Source organism: Spodoptera frugiperda, chromosome 7 (genome assembly GCF_023101765.2).
Source record: "Spodoptera frugiperda isolate SF20-4 chromosome 7, AGI-APGP_CSIRO_Sfru_2.0, whole genome shotgun sequence".
In the NCBI taxonomy this organism is placed as follows: domain Eukaryota; kingdom Metazoa; phylum Arthropoda; class Insecta; order Lepidoptera; family Noctuidae; genus Spodoptera; species Spodoptera frugiperda.
The window spans coordinates 12,340,429-12,357,464 of record NC_064218.1 but is presented as its reverse complement, the minus strand read 5'-3'; the positions used below and the strand labels follow the sequence as shown (position 1 = coordinate 12,357,464).

Here is a 17,036-nt window from a genome sequence, read left to right as displayed (position 1 = left end):
AAAGATTAAAATTGTATGTAGATGCAGAGTTTTATTATTGTTGTTCGTAAACACTGTTGCCATGCCAACGAGGTTGTTAATTGATACAATCTCCGATTGTATTGAGATTTTAAAGTCGATGACAATACGATTTTATTGGTTTGTTAAGTTGAATTTATGGTTTAGTGGTTGAGAGGGTGACTGTTGTGTGTTTGTTTCCAGGTTTGTCTTCTTAGCTTTCACGAGGTTCTCGTCATGGGGTATGGCGGCATCGACTATCATCTTGCGGCGCGCTTGTCGGTCTATCATCACTATATTAGGTTTGTTGGCTACAATAGTCCTGTCAGTGATGATAGACCGATCTCAATAGTCTTTAGTGCAATGTGATATGGCTGCACTGTTGGTGCGGTGGCTAGGCAACTGGTTGCCGCGCAACGAGTACCGGGTTCGATTCCCGAACCTAATTCTCGCTCTTCATGTGTATGTGAACTTGTATGTTTGTAAACGCACCCACGACACAGGAGAAAATCCAAAAGTGGGGCAAAATTAAAAAAAATATGGTGGTTTTCTAAGACTGTAAGAGAAATTCAAGTCGTGAAACCTCTAAACGAATATTTTTTCAGTTATTTGGTCAGTTATGATCGTACCTACCTGTGAACGTACGCCCAAACTAAGTACACAGATCAATTCGTTAAATCAAAGGCTTCATAGTTACCTACATGTCTTTAAAAGTTATCATTCTTCATTAGCAGTAATTCTGATCTTAATAGATCCAATAGAAATAAGAGGTGGCAAGATTAAACATATTTCTCTGTCATCATACCATGTATTACTCTGTTATCACATCATTTTACAGTAACTTTTGTCGATTCTTATTTACTCCCGAGATACTTTAATCAGCAGTGACTGCTTCTAACTACTGAACCAAAGATACACTATTAAAATACCTTCACAATGACTCACGATGAAAGGTACAGCAATTCCTATGCAAAACACACAAAAACAACTATTCCAAAAGCAATTAAACAAACAGAATGCACGGAGAAATGCAATTAATGGCAATTAATAGATGAAAGTTAAGATTTGATTATTAATAGGGCAAACGAAGCCCTAACATTTGGGTTATAAGGTTATAACGGGTACTATCTAACTATAGTTTACTTTATTTATAACGTGGTTATAGGTGTTTGGCACGTTTTGAGTGAGTGGAGTAAAGAGAACAGACTTTTGGCCAACATTTTGGGATTCTACTGAGAATAGAATAGGTTTAGTGTTAAATATATGAAAGGAAAGTAAATCAAAAATAAATGAAATAAATAATAAATAAATTCGATTTATGTGACCAGCTCAATGTATAGCATTTTAAGAATTTACACAGTTCACTGAACCGCACTAGGCTACGTGCCTGTATCGCGGCTGTCAATAATACAGCGTTTACCTTTAGAGACTATTCGTAAAAGAAATTATTTTTTTAAGAAACATAAAAAAAACTAAATAAAGAGTTATCCCGCATTTTGTGGGGCGATTAGGGAGTGTCAGACTTTGTACTGACTAAAATATTACCCCGTTCCTTAACAGTCCGTGGCAGTTCAAGCTGATAGATTATGGTGAACCACGCTAGATAGACCGCAGCTCCGTAAGAGGGTTTGCTATAAAGTCCATGTTTGACAGGCGGTTTGTACGTCAGCGTGGCGTTACAGGTAGGTTGGTCATAACGTGCATCGCTGCAAAGGGTGCTTTCTGTCCCTAGCTTACACAGATGTAGGTACTCATAGGTGGTACGCAGAAGGAGGGACTTTGTTTTTGTTATTAATATTTTTATAAATATTTTAATCAGTGTTTGTAGTGTGTATTAATGTTTTTGCTGTTACTATTATTACTTTTATTTGTATGTATTTTTGGTGCATCGAGCACAGTGCTGAATAAATTACTATTCTTTCTTTCAAATTACAGTTAACTAATGTTCAGGTTTGTGTTTACAAAGTACGTAGCTACTACCTAGTTACGTTTGGGCAAAGTAGTCACTTAGTCAGATCTTACGACACCCGCCGGGAAGCTATATGTTGATTAATAATTTAATATATTATCTACTTACATAATTACCAGTAATTACATCTTGCATTAAATATATTTCTCAATTTCCTTAGTACTAGGTAATATTTTACTCGAGTTGCAACTTAGCAATAGTTATAAGTACTGCATGCAGAAAGATGCAGTGATTAGTGACCCGCCTGCATCCTTTCTAAACACATTAAACGCTACAGGTACAAAGTAAGTGCATTAATTTTATTTATCTCCCTACTTACTGCTTGCATTGCAAGGTACTTGTAGTTTAGCTGAAATAATCCTTAGTTACGTCTTGTAGTTATTAAATTAATATGAGTTTTATTGCTCAAAGGGTTTTTGATGAGTTGGCGTAAAGAAAAAGTAGCATAGATCACTCTGTGGTCTTAAATAGTTAAGCGACAATCGACTGATTTTTAGTAGTTTGGACCTATGTCCAGTACCCTTAGTGTTAGTTTGCTTTACGTTTAATGTTATGAAAAAGTTCGCCTGATTGGCCGATTCGAATAAAACACCCAATCAGAGCGCCTCGTTTCGATTAATTTAAACGTAAAGCAAACAATTGGGTACAGACTCCTAAAAATCATACCATAAAAATGGTAAAGTGACGTGAAATAATGAAGTTTTCGCATTTACCAATTACCTATAACAGGTACTACGGTAAAGACTAGAAAAAACACCAAAATCTCTCGAAAATTTTAGTAAAAACCAAAATTATTGTAAATGATATTCTAGTAACAAAAGAAAAGAGCGATTTGGGTACAAAATCTCTTGATTGGATAAAGCAACGTGATGTATGCTCTATCTATAAATGTTTATTCACCTTTTCCAAAAGTTCAAAGACCTAAAGGACCTTTAACAAAACGAAAAAGTCCTCAGTAACAGTAAGTTTGAAAGCATGGAGATGTAAAAGAAAGATAACAATAGTTTTTGAACAAGCCACGCAAGGAAGGCTACTGGACATTCGTCCAGTAGCCTCAGCTCAACTAAGTCTTCAGAACACATTCGTGTTCTGAAGACTTAGTTCAATCTTGTTATACGTTTATCGCCATCGACACGTTTATGACGTTCGGCGCTCTGATTGGCCATTCCAAGTAAACCAACCAATCAGAGGGCTAAACGCAGTCACGTTTTGGTCGTAGCAACGTAAAAGCAATCTCGCATTGGGCCTTCTGATCTCCCGATCCTTATCTGAAGACTTATCACACGACACATCTTTACATTCATCATCAAACAGCAGTAGGTTCTAAAGTATTTTTAAATAGTGACATTAAATGGATGTACCTTCTATAGGTACGTTAGATAAATCACACATTGATTTTGGAAAAAAGTGAAGTCATATTTTATTTGTATTTTGTTTGTTGTCTATTACCCCACCTATTTAATACATGGGACTTACAACATATATATTGTGAAAAGTGGGTGTACATTGTACAGTGGCATTACGTGCCATAACGTGCAATTCTGCCTACTCCTTCGGGGATTAAAGGCGCGATATGTTGTTTGTTGACTTTATTTATTGACTCGTTGGTAACTTGTATGTCTTATCTATAGTAAAATTTCCTGCTTTAAATAACTGGGGCATCAGTAGCAGTTACCTACAGTAGGTACTTATTTTTAATATCTTTGTTATAGAGGTCTAACGGTCTAAGGGTCCCGACTTGGGCGAGCTGAGAGAGAGTGTCAGACTCCTACTGACTAAAAACCACCCCATTTTTACTCCTGATCTTCGAACCGGAGCTCCGGTAAAGCTGCTAGGTAGACCCCTTTAAAAAAAGATTTAATGTTATATGCAACTAATAGTATGTATATGTCCACACCTCAAAAATTAGTACGCACAACATTTATCTTAAAACTGTCAAATAATTAACAATTTATTGTTTAGAAGTACATTAACACGTACTTTATGAGTTTTTATCTAAAGACGGGACTCATAAGCGGCCATGTTTTATTTAAAATTGTAATTCATTGCAGTACTAAATAGCAATTTTCAAAGACGTTTTGACAGATAAAAGTGATTTAAAAAGTTGCGCAGTGTCATCGGTAAGGCGTGGGTATATTTTTTTAAAATTAACGGGTTTTTTATTTTTATGTATTTGTGTGGGATGTTGGTGTAAGTTACGACCTAAAGATATTGCCTACTTTTATCTGCAAAGGGACAGCCACGTGATATTTTTTATCATAAACGTAATTTATAATTACTATAAGTAGAACAAGGCTTTTAGTTTACTTGGTTTTAGTTATTTTGGCATTTGGGTAAAACTTACTAAGAAAAAAAAGAACCTACGTGATTTAACAAAAAAATCACGGTTTACTTACGTATTATTAATTGAGAAAAGTTCTACTAGTTTCGAATCACAGAGGGACTTTTCATCATGAGCAGCGCGTGCAGTAGTGGCGACGTCGCGCCGCCAACTCTATACGTGAGTAAACTGTGATTTTTAGCTAATTTAGTATGTTTCACGATAATTATTCTTACGATAAACCTACGTGTTTGATACATCTCTACATTAAATGTATTTAGAAAGGATATTTTCTAAAACAAATAAGGCTTTTTTACATTCTAGATCATGATTAAGAGTCGCGTTGTGTCTTGAAACTAGTAGAGCCTTTCTCGATGTATTGACTACTTACGAGTAGGCCATTAATTTCAATTGATTCTTTTATGTATTACTAAAACTGTCACAATACCAATTACCTGTTCCACCTATATTTTATTTTCCATTTTAATTTATTGTACAAGTGCTGAAATTGGTGGGATGTGCAGTCAAGTCCGTATCGCCTCAAGCAACGACTGTAGGCGTCTGTAGTCACGAGAGAATTTATTTCCCCTGCATCGTGTCGTGATGTTACTTCTTCTATTTTTATTCACTATTTTACGTTCATCTAGATATGTACTGGGATGGTGAGGCTAGGGTTGTTGGTTATTTAAAACGAGGTAGGTGGAAGGAGTTTTTTATATATTTTTTTTGCTAAAATAGTTGGCGGGTTGTTTTCAGAGAAAAGGATATCAAGGTGCTTTTCTACCAAAGATATGCTAAGCTATGTGTGGTGGATACGTTTGGCCTTCATCAATCATATTCATTGGTACACATAGCTTAGGACTTGTAGAAACAGATTTTAACTAAGCTGTGTTGTTTAACTTAATCTTAACTAAGTATAACTTAATCTTGAATATGTAATTATTAGAAAGTTTTAAGTCTAATGATATTTTATGGCAATAACTTCGTACCTACATTTTATTGTAGGATTAGCTATTTAAATAACTTACTAGAAATAGTTGGATACAAATCCCTGGTCTGCAGAGAGAGTGAAAGGATGTAATATTTAATAATATACGTAATTAATATGATATGACTGTCTGATTCTGATGAGATGTCGTTAGCATTTATAGTTTATGTTACCAGTATTTATCCATGATATAATAACGTAAGTACGTATTAGTTAACGGATTTTATGTTTGAATATTTTAGACACACTTTTTTTATATATCTGTATTCATCAGCAAATAAATCCTTTCACTTTGACTTTGACAAATGTACACACAATAAATACTGGTTAGTTTGGTTTTAAATAAAAAAAAAATATCGGTCGAACTTAGTCCGTCTTCCTTTTTGGAAAGTCGGTTAATAGAATAGAATACATGATAAATATAATAATATATTTATTGCAAAAGTACAGACAGATCACTATTTCATGACGAGCCACTAAAGAGCACCTCTCGTTGAAGATTAGCGACAACCCTAGCCGCGTTAAACATTTACTAATTTATTATGTCCTCAGCAGTGCGCACCTTACACACAGGATATACAAGGAATAGTAACAATAATAATTACTTAGGTATACTTTATTTTTTGTGGCAATGTATAAAATAATATTATAGCCCTTCAATCCTTCCTGGAGCTGCGGACTAGCTGGGTTTACTGGGGCTTCGGCGTGAAAAGCAGAATAGAAACTGGGTAATTTTTAGTCAGTAAGAGTCTGACAGTCTCTCTTGCCTCGCTCAAGGCGGAAGAAATTTGAATTGGATGATTTTCCCCCCTTAAATAAAATAAATAAAAAAGACCCTTAATCCCCTGGGGGACAGAGATGTACACACATGTTACATTTGACACCCATTCTGCAAATTGAAACAAATACCTGGGCAATAAGGTACCTATGTTTTTTTCATTATAATAATTTGATTATTATGCCAATATAATATAAGGTACAAGTACACATACATGTCCAATTCAAATACGTATAAAATTAACTTTCTCCGCCATGTATTTTGAATTACCATTGAAAAAGATAAGCATTATAAGTACCCAATAAACACAAACCATTGATTTTGTAATAGTTCGTAATAAGTAATAAATGTACTAACTACTAAGTAAGTGCGTTGTTTACTTAGACTTTCGAGAGACCCCTTGTGGTTAGTTTTAATTAAGAAGAAACTCATTGGAGATGTATTTAGGAGGATGCGGGCGTAGTGTGGATGTCTCTCAATTATATCGCTCGTGTTTATGATCAGGAATTACGTTTGTACTTGGTATAATGGCAAGTGTATACTGAAGGCTAAGCTAAGACGAAGAACGTGTGTTGGAAAGTTTTTGACGAAGAAAATGGGAAGGTAAGCAATTTTCTTAAACATAATATGGCATTTTGATGGCCTGCTAGATTTAAAAAAGGTTTTTTTTAATCTGAGGATAACCTAGGGTTGTTCTATCATCGGATCTATCGTATAAACAAAACTGACTTGATACAGTGATCAAGATCACACATTGATGACATCAACCTATTTTGAGTACAGTATTTTTTGGCCATATTCTTACAAAAGTTAATAAACAAGCAAATTCCTAAATTAGATGCTCATGTATTGACTGTTCATTTTGTGAAGTAGTACGTTCTGCCCAAGTGGCAGCGAATGTATAACAACTAGCTTAGCTATTAGTGTGCAACAAAACTACTGGCGCCAAGTTTTATTGAGCAACATATCTTGTACGACAATTTGAATTATTTTGATTTTAGATTTATTCATATTCTTAAATTATAAAGTTAAAGTTCATCTCATTGGTCCTATTGTTGTGGTTTGTTAAATTGAAACTGTTGGATTTAAATAGTTTTATAAGACGTTTAAATAATGATATTAATTTTGCTTAATGTTGAGCCTACGTTTAATTATAGAGCATATACTAACTGTTGTTTCCCATATTTTAGAGATTTTCTGTATGTATCTTAGGTGGTAAGCCACTATCACAAAGGAGCTAACCATCTAGACTGATTTTAAATGAATCGAACTTCAAGAAGTATTTATTTATTCAACTGAGGCTTAATTACCACATGTAAAATGTTACGCATTTACTTATAGTTGTAATGGTAATATTAATTAAATAGTTTCTACATACCTGTGCATAAAGATTAGATGTACCTGTATAATATTGATAGGAATAAATATCCCGATTGATATCAATCATGGTGGCCAGTCTGTCTTACTAGACTAGCCCAGTACGCAGGAGATATTATAGTGCACAAATGTGTGAGCAAACACAGAATAATCAGTAGAAGGCATAATATTATCATAAATCATAAAATTATTATGTTCACAAGAATGTGTGTTATTTATATTGAAATATAAAATCTAAACATTAAATAAAATATAATAGGTAACATTATTCAAAACATAACCGAGGCAAGAAAACGCTCGCATTTAAAACAAAATTAATTTTATTACGAAAATTAATTACTACAGTCAAAACAAACATAAATCTTTCAGAGTTGTCAGAAATAGTATACAGAATAATATTCCACTGCATTTTATAACCGCATTCTATAACATGGCGTCTCTAAAGAATGCAGTTGTTATTATTATGAATATTATTTAAATAGATCAGTCCTAATTCCTTCTCTTACTCCGTTAAATATCATAAAAATGATATTTTATGTCATTATGTCATCACTCATTGTGACATTATTTTGGTTTAGGAATTCGTAAATAATAATATTTGGTTGGTCTAGCAGTGCTTGCTAGACCAACCTGTAGCTGAAGTCAGATTTTAATTCTAGGTTGGACAAAGTGAGATTTTGTCTGTCAGTTATGGCTTTTGATTACCACTGTCATCATTTGCAACTCGATTTATTTCTTGACACACAAAACTCACTGTGTCCGCTCGAAAAATTTCTTCTTCCTTAGCATAGTAAGTGACAATGGTAGCGGTATCATTGGCAAAAAACGAACTAGGAGGAGTATGTTCACCGGCATATACTCCAGTTCGAGATCATGACGCTTGCAACAGTGCCGAAATATCTGAAACTCATAGACATAAATAAACATGGGAAATATCCCGTTTTAAAATCTAATGATAGTGTCGTTGGAGTTTAAGAGATTAGTTCGTTGGATGTCAAGGACTTAGGTTATTGTAATAAGTTGTTCTGTAATAGAACGTGAGCCTGTTACCAAACTTCAGTTATATATCTACTGGGTAAAATGGGTGTAGAAAATAAAATGTCCAAATACATTAATTTATTTATTACTTGTTTACATAACATACAGCCACATTCACACATCTACAGCTTAAACAGAATATTTACAATTTTCGAAATAAAAAAGAACTAACATTATTTTTGTATTACTAAATGCACAGGAATGTCAAATTCTTAAAAAATACAGAAAATATATTTTTTAATTCAGTTTTTTTATTCATTTTACTAAAAAAATCAATTTGATATGTCAACTTTTACTTTATTAAAGTAAAAACTAAAAAAGGTTATTTCATTAATTATTATTATCGTTATTTATAATTACAGGTGGGCATTTCAATATTGTTTGATGAAAAACGTGTTAATAATAAATACATTTTAATAAACTTACGACTAGACAGGTACTAAGCAGTGAATACTGTCAAATGTTTGTTACTATTTTAGTGTATTTTATAAACAATTACTATTATTATAAGTAATTAATAAATTAGTAAGTAGTGTTACGCCGTCAAACCATTCTATTACATGAAAATATTCATTCATTATTTATTTTTCATCCTTGTAATTAAAATTTACTAAAATAAAATGTGATTATCTTCATTTTTAGTTTTAGTTTGGTCATCGATGTTCCTGACGTTATTTACGAACTGGAGATATAATCACATTTTATTTTGAATAAATTAGAATTACAGTATCACTGGTCTCATTTATAATTAACTTATATTTAATTATAATGAAATTTTACAACTACGAATGACTCATTGTTTTTTACAATTATTAGGCGCAAAAATCTAAAATTCTAATCAAAGTCAAACAATTAGATACAGTACAATGACATTCATAAACCATTAACACATCTATTACAACTATAAATATAATCATTTCAAAAATTCTCTTCAAGTTACGAATACTAAAATAAAATTGTACAAAATTAAAATGGCAATATTTTAGTTTGAAGAAAAAGTCTATTATTTGTAATATTTTATAGGTACTTTCTTACTTTCTGTTAACCGATATTTATTAATAACTAGCTGATGAAAAGTAGTCTAAGTAACTCCATAGTACATCAGCTACCTGCCAATAAAAGTCCCGGCAATTTTGGTCCAGTCAATTTAGAGATTAGCCGGAATAAATAGACAGCAAAAATGTAATTCTGGTGTACTTATATGTATTGTATATATTATATTCATATGCTTGTAGTACTTAAAACCGGTTTTTCCAATATTACAAGCGGACACTCCAATTTTATTTATTACTCTAGATAACTTCAAAGAGAAGACACAGTTGTCTTCAACTTTTGTTATGTCATTCCCTTTCTAAAAATATAATCAATTTCTCCCTTATTTGAAGTTGTGTAGAAAATGATTGACAAATTCCATTTGCTAAAGCAAACAAAGTGAACAAACAAAAAGGGGACTTATGCCGCTTTAAATAAGATGCTTCTGAGCCAAGATTGGACATCCCCATGGATTTAAAACAAGGGGGATTAAGATGAAAGCAGCAATCCCATGGGCATCTGTAAGTGGATTTCTATGTTTTATAATATGGAGTCAGCATCTAACTTTGTACATTTGTTCATTTTAATTTAATAACAAAAATAGAATTTAGAAATTCAATGTTTATTTTTGTGTAATAAGTAGATTTCAAATTGCATTTTATTACTTTTGTGTACGAATTAAAATTATGAAATGGGCTGAGAAATCGCTATGGAATATCAGAAACAAGTTTATATTACGTTTCTTATAATTTGTAACGAGCTCATCCACACAAAATACTAATTTAAACCTAAATTTAACTATTTACAAATCGACACAAATCTTTTTCTCCTCAACGGCACCAAATTAGAACATGTTTTCCCATATTATACTATCTGAAGTTTCGTTTTCGTTGAAAGAAAAACTCTGGTCAATATCTACGTTAATCGATTTAGAATTTTAATTTCTTTGTAATAAAACTACTATTTTAGTAGCTACAAAATTAAAAACAAATCCTATTATTTTCACAAAAAAATTAATGTAGATCTGACCAGTGAGCTAAACAAACAATTCTAAAAATACGTGTTTGATTTCCAATCAAAGACATAAAACAATTTCTTGAACGACTTATTCTACTAATAATCGTTGAAAACTCGTTAAAACACATTTAAATCTCTTTGTATCTAATTAATAATTTCAGATAGGTACCGATCTAAAATTTAAAACATCTTCTCAAACACACGCAATATCTACAAAACAAATTGCTAGAATTTGAAAGCAAACAAATTGAGATTCTAACCTCAAACAATCTTAGACTAAATCTAGATCTAAAATGAGGTTCACACATCCATTATTGGTACTTCTACTTAATTCCTTAAGTGTCCTAAATAATCGCTTAGGCGTCCCAAAAATTACTTGGGCGTCCCAAATAATACCTTGGGCATACCAAAAATTACTGAGGCGTCCCAAAAATTATTTAAGCGACTCAAATAACAGCTTTGACGTCCTAAATAATCGATCAGACGTCCCAAAAATTACTTGACTGTCCCAAACAAAACCTTAGTTGTCCCAAAAATTACTTGAGCATCCCAAATAATAGTTTAGGCGACCAAAGTTAGCGTAGATGTCCCAAAACATTTTCTAGGCATCCCTAAATTTTTTCAGGCGTCCCAGCAACTGAACTTCACTTCACTTAATAGTTTATCACCAGGTAAGCTGCCGCTTACACTGCCACGGGCTAGGGGACCACTACATGGGGCTCGCTGGACAGCAGCCGTCGCACCGACTGGTGGTTGTTGCCATCACTGCTGGAAATGTCACTCGTGCTCACCACGGCTGGCTGTGAGAAGTTCTTGCATAGAACCAGGACCTAGAAGAGAAAGGTTATGTTGTAATTTTTTGGTCTGTTATTTGATATTAATGGTGTTGAGACTGTTAAGCGTAATTGTTACTAAGTCAAGTGGTCTAATGCAACCAATCTTAAATTAACTTTGACTTTGACTATATCGTGTCGTGGCGGCTGGGTGACCAGCTGCTATGCAACGCGTAGCGGGTTCGATTCCCGTACGAGAGAAAGCTCCTAGGGTGTGATCCGTAGATTAATATTAGACATGGAATGGCTCTTAGGGACTACACTTACTCAAATCACATAATAAAAAAAAATCAGCCTCTATGATAAAAATGACAATTTTGTGCAACACAAGACAAAATAGACTCCCACTAATAAAGCAGTTGACAGAAATACAATTAAACCTTTCCATAAAACAAATAATGGCACCGAGTTAATTAAAATAAAGTGCAGCTCGTGTAATGTAAACATGGCGGAGATAACATCGCGTTGCAATAAAACTATTTCATCATGGTCGCACCTCCTCGCATTAACATAAACAATAATGAGGTTTACTACATGCTAGATAATAAATCTCTAACAAGAATGGAATAAAATACAACTGCTGATGACAACACTGTTTGATTAAAGGCTTTAGGTACAATGTAATTAGTGTTTGCAAAATGTTGGAGTTCTAGTCATTTTTCAATAGAAAGTCAAAGTCAAAGCATTTATTTCAATTAATTCATAACTAGGCACATTTGAAACGACAAATTGAATTGTCCGTCAGTCTGTCTGTCAGTGAAGCTAAGTGAAATAAGAGTTTTCGGGAATCAATTAATATTTTGATGTTTTCAAACTGTTCGTCTTTCTTTCAATACTGCTTCATCAAAATGATCCCCATTAGAAGTATCTTTTGGAGAATACCGTCCATAGTATAATACTAACTTTGCATTTTCTAGTGTCCAACTTTACAGTTTACACTATCATGAGAATATCCATCTAATCATATCCAAGAGGTCACGAGAAAAGAAGCCATCTGATTTATATTTCTACGTCGTTTTTAGTCAATATTAGATACGCTATAGTCTCATAAACTAAGAAGTGAATCTATTGTGATCGTATGCTAAACAATGTGTGTAATGTAAACAACAATTTTAATTAAAGGTGTGGTGTGTTGTGTGTGCATTTTAAAGGTAATTCTTGTCCTAATATGGAGAGCTAGCAATGTCATAGATTAGGGATTGGTCTCTCATTATCGCTGGTTGTGGGCATTCCATGCCAGTTTGTTTCGTTGGTTTAATGATCTCGATGCTTTAGTTCGATAAAAAAAATATTTGGAATCAAAAAATCTGTGGAGTGATTTGAAAATTGTGCTTAGGTATAAAGTTTATTAGACCTTTGATTTTACATAGTTCACATTTGTGCTTTGTAAACTCAAGCCATCCGAAAGATTGACATCATCTAACCTCATTCTTCTCTCTTACAGTCTATCCTTTTCTTTCTCTTTAATTCATATTTAGTATATGATTATTCTTACCGTGTACAAGACACTGAGCACTCCCATCGCTCCCCCAACCAGGACGTCCCACCAATGATGCCGATGGTCGCTGAGCCGGCTCAGCGAGCACACAGCGGCGTACACGATGCAGAGGACTTGCAGCAGAGGCACAAGCAGCACGGAGCGGTTGTGCCAGCTGAACGCTCGCCTTTGGAGGTACCACTGTGAAAGAAGATTTTGTTAGTTCATGTAAAATGTAAAACAGTTAAAATTAGCTGCCTTTCTAGACATCGCTACCGATAATCGCGATCATCGGTTTAATAGCAAGGCGTAATCACGTTGTATTTAATTAGAATTTGTCTGTTTCATCACTAGCCCTTTTCCGCCACTGGATATAGGGCTTTTTAATAGCATGCCACTGAGCCATTGGTGGACATTTTGTAACATAAATCCAGATCGATGATAGGACAATTCTCTTAGATGGGATTAACTAGCAAGTAACAAGCCGTACCTTAGTGACGTACTATCAATATCAAAATACTTACAGCTAAAAACAGTCCGCAGTAGATAGAGAGCGATGCGTGCGCAGATGGGAAGCTGCGGCTGCTGTCGATCTGTAGGTAGCGAGAGTACTTCGTTGACGTGCAACGGTAGTCACTCACGAACTCTGAACTGTTGGAGTAAAGATATTTTATTGTAGAGAGGTAACAAATGGGGTAGAAGGATGGATGGAAGAAGGATGTAGAAGTAGTTACTTTGGAAGCAATGAAAATGGTATAGTCGAGATAAAGACACTATCAGTTGTAAATTAAACTGAAAACTGAAAGCCAAAAGTCCCTATTAATCCAAAAAAATCATCAAGGCATCAAACACATTTCATGCTTTTCAGAAAAAGTTAAGAATACTGGGCAATGTTAAATATAGTCCCGATTCAACTTAATACTTAACAAAAATAAAACTGAATTAAGTATTTACTTACTCATTGCAAGTGCTAGCCTTATCAGGCTGGCATAGATCGAAGAACGTGGGCCTGGGAGACCCGACCACACACTTGACGACCTCCAATATGGTCAGATTGACCACTGATCCATAGATGTAGTCTCGGTAGAGGAAGGCAGCTGTCTTCGCGCTGGTGAGTAATTTGCTCTTCTTGAGATTATACTCGTCTTCGCGTTGAAGAGTAGTTTCGATTGCCCAGAGCTGGAAAAAAAGTATTGGTGAAATACGATCCTGTGATAGCACTTTGGATGGAGATGTTTAAAAAGATATGTAAAGATTTAAAGTTCCGAAAATTGGACCAGAGAAAAATTATTAATTTATTTCTTGGGCAAATAATGATTGTTTTTGTGAGAAGAGACCTTTATGTAGTTTTGTTCGTTTTTTTATTTAATTTTTACCCATATTTCTTGAGCAAATAATGATGATTGATGCGTATTCCCCACATGTTAGGAGATTTAAATCCAGTAGTGAGAGAGTTACGATTTGTTGATGATACCAATTACGGCAAGATTTACCAAACATACGAAGTTGTAACTGTCAAAAATTGTTGACTGTTTTCAATAGATATTTTTAAATACGGCGTCAGAAAATCTCCGATCATTCGGGAATGTGACAACACCATGCACGTCACATAGACCTACTTCACAATAAAGATCCGTCTCTTAATGGACAGTGGACTAACTGATGGATGGACATTCAAATAAGTAATAATGGACAAGTTGACTCAATGACCATCATCATGTAACAATCATTGTTTCGTTGCAAAAATAGGCATTTTGCTTTGCGTCATGAAGACAAAAGCATCGTCAAATTGGAGTTTAAGTAATTTCAAAAATATGTTTTTGATGGCTCCATTTTGTTTAATGGTGACAGGTTTGAAGCTAGAGATGTGGCTGGGATTCCTACATAAGGTCATTCTTTGCTGTGTAATGGTTAAATGAACTCGAATTTTGTATAACTACAAATTGAGTAAGGAAGTATAGAATTAAATTTTGATTTGAAAATTGAAATTGCTACGACTGAACGGTATTACTGAAAGTCCCCACGATGTGGAAGTTATTACATAATAACTGAAAACTGTAAACAAACGTTACATTCCGCCTAACATCTGTATGCTGTAGGAAATTTAAAAAAGCTTTCTACAGACTGTAACTGGTGGCATTTGCATTACAGCTGTGCATTTTCATAAAGCTGTAGGTACTTCATTGTATGCATACCGAGCGCCACCTGTGTACATAACCAGCTATACAGAACCAGTATAAAGTGACCTTCAAATGTGCGAAAAGATCTTACAAAGCAAGGCCAAGATTAACTGGTTTTGTGTAGCTCGATGTTTAACCGTCTGCAGTAGGGAACTAAAGATACAATATTGTCCCTACAACAATAGTTTACAATTTTATGCGCAGTATGTCTTGTTACGAATGTCCTGCTCTTGTCATACTGATGAGAAATGGTTCAGAACAAACGGATTTCTAACTTAAAATTCGCTTTTCTTGTTACATTTTACAGTCCATCTGCTGGGAGAGATTTTAGTCTTCTTTCATCACCAACTCTTCTCTTAAAATTAACATCTATTCGAAATAATGCTTTGCCTTATCGCTTGTCTTTTGTTCAATTTTGTACATCGCTTATACTCTGAGACTCAAAGTCCACTCTAGAGCCATAAAGATTCCACTACAGATACAGGTATTCCTAGTTCATGAGACTTGATGTCATTTAGATGTTGGTATAGAAATAAAGAATTCTCGAATTTTATTATTACTTTCGGCCATGTTTCAAATTCCTTTAGAACCGGCAAGTCTTAACCACATTCGGAAGAAGCCTTGCTTAGTCAGACAAAATTCATCATCATCAGCTATAAGCTCTTTCTCTTTTCATTTCCTACCCCTACTTCTAGAGTCAGTACGTGACCAAGTATTAAAGTATACTTACCTGATCCGGAGCTGCGGACTTAGCGGGTTTAGAGCTCCGGGTCGAAAAGCAGGAGAAGGAACAGGGTGTTTTTAGTCAGTAAAGTCTGACACTTCTCGCCTTGCCCAAGGCGGGAGAAGTCATTGGATATTTTCTCCCTAAAAAAAAAAGAGCATACTTACAACTAAATAAGGTACGATGACTGTGATGGCAGCCACCAGGGATATGGAGAAGGTGTCTCCCGTGTGAGGGTAGGACAGGGCTGGGTCGTTGCACGTGAACCCAGCTCGTCTGCTCGGCAACGCTCCCACTTCCAGCAGGATACATACTGCTGCCACTGTTGAAGAAGAAAATGGGATTGTTAGAACAAGTTTAATGTAAAATATAACGTTTTAAGATTAAAGCGACTTAGTTTATGCATAGAATAAATAAATAAATAGACGAGCTATTATGGAGTTATAGAGAATAAAAAGATGAGTTCGGTAATTCACATCACTCATCATCATTTCAACAGCCTATAAGTGGCCACTACTGACCAAAGGCACCCTTTTCACACGGATAACGTATGAGGTTTAACGTAGGACGTTAGCTCAATGCGGGTTGGCGATTTCAAAGTTTACAATCAGAGATTAAAAGCCCGTTTCCTCGCGATGTTTTCCTTCACCGACACTCACCCAACTAACAATTTTGCTATAACCAAATCTTATATCTCAAAAAAGCTGGGTAAATGATGTATAAAGGTTTTGGTAGTGACTGACTGTTGTGTAAAAGCGTTTGACAACACAGTTTGGCTCTATGTTTATATAGCAAAAACGATGTTGATGTAAAGGTTTACTTCAACTTTATACTGTTATATCAACGTTATAAACCTTTTCTAGTATACAACGATTTTCATAACAGTCTGTCACCCTAATGCGCCTAATTTGCGCTTGGTTCGAAACGAACCCTATGTGTCGTTTGTTAAAGTAGAGATGACAACTCAGGAATTGGACGATATTACGATATTGAGGGTTTTAAGATCCGTTACAGTACGCAGTAATATAGTGGGCACAAAAAGCCATCGGAGTGAGGTGATACAGCTGAGTTTCAAATTATATCTATAGAGCTAATTGTCTTATAAAGGGTTGTTAATGCCCATTATAGTTGTAGTGATAAACTTATATCACAAATACACTTTTTAGAAGCAGATTGTTTTTTTATAACTACTATTATAGTTCCTCTATTACGCAACAGTACTATAACGGAGATCTTATGTGTTTTAAAACATTATTATTGTGTTAAAGTTAGGCTAGCAATGCTTTTAAATGATAATTCCGTTTTG

At 34.4% G+C, this 17,036-nt stretch overlaps 1 protein-coding gene across 2 annotated transcripts in view; it reads right to left on the bottom strand.

The window, feature by feature from the left end:
* Nucleotides 1-8,539: 8,539 nt before the first annotated feature.
* Nucleotides 8,540-17,036, bottom strand: part of LOC118266270 (phospholipid phosphatase 3) — a 114,102-nt gene continuing 105,605 nt past the window's right edge. For both annotated transcript variants that reach the window (XM_035579669.2, XM_035579670.2), the window contains exons 3-7: nt 15,898-16,052; nt 13,785-14,005; nt 13,351-13,477; nt 12,845-13,027; nt 8,540-11,346 (exon numbers count right to left, since the gene is read on the bottom strand). In XM_035579669.2, coding sequence (XP_035435562.1) covers nt 11,215-11,346; nt 12,845-13,027; nt 13,351-13,477; nt 13,785-14,005; nt 15,898-16,052 — 818 coding nt within the window. In that variant the 3' untranslated portion in view covers nt 8,540-11,214. The remainder of the gene's footprint in view (nt 11,347-12,844; nt 13,028-13,350; nt 13,478-13,784; nt 14,006-15,897; nt 16,053-17,036) is intronic.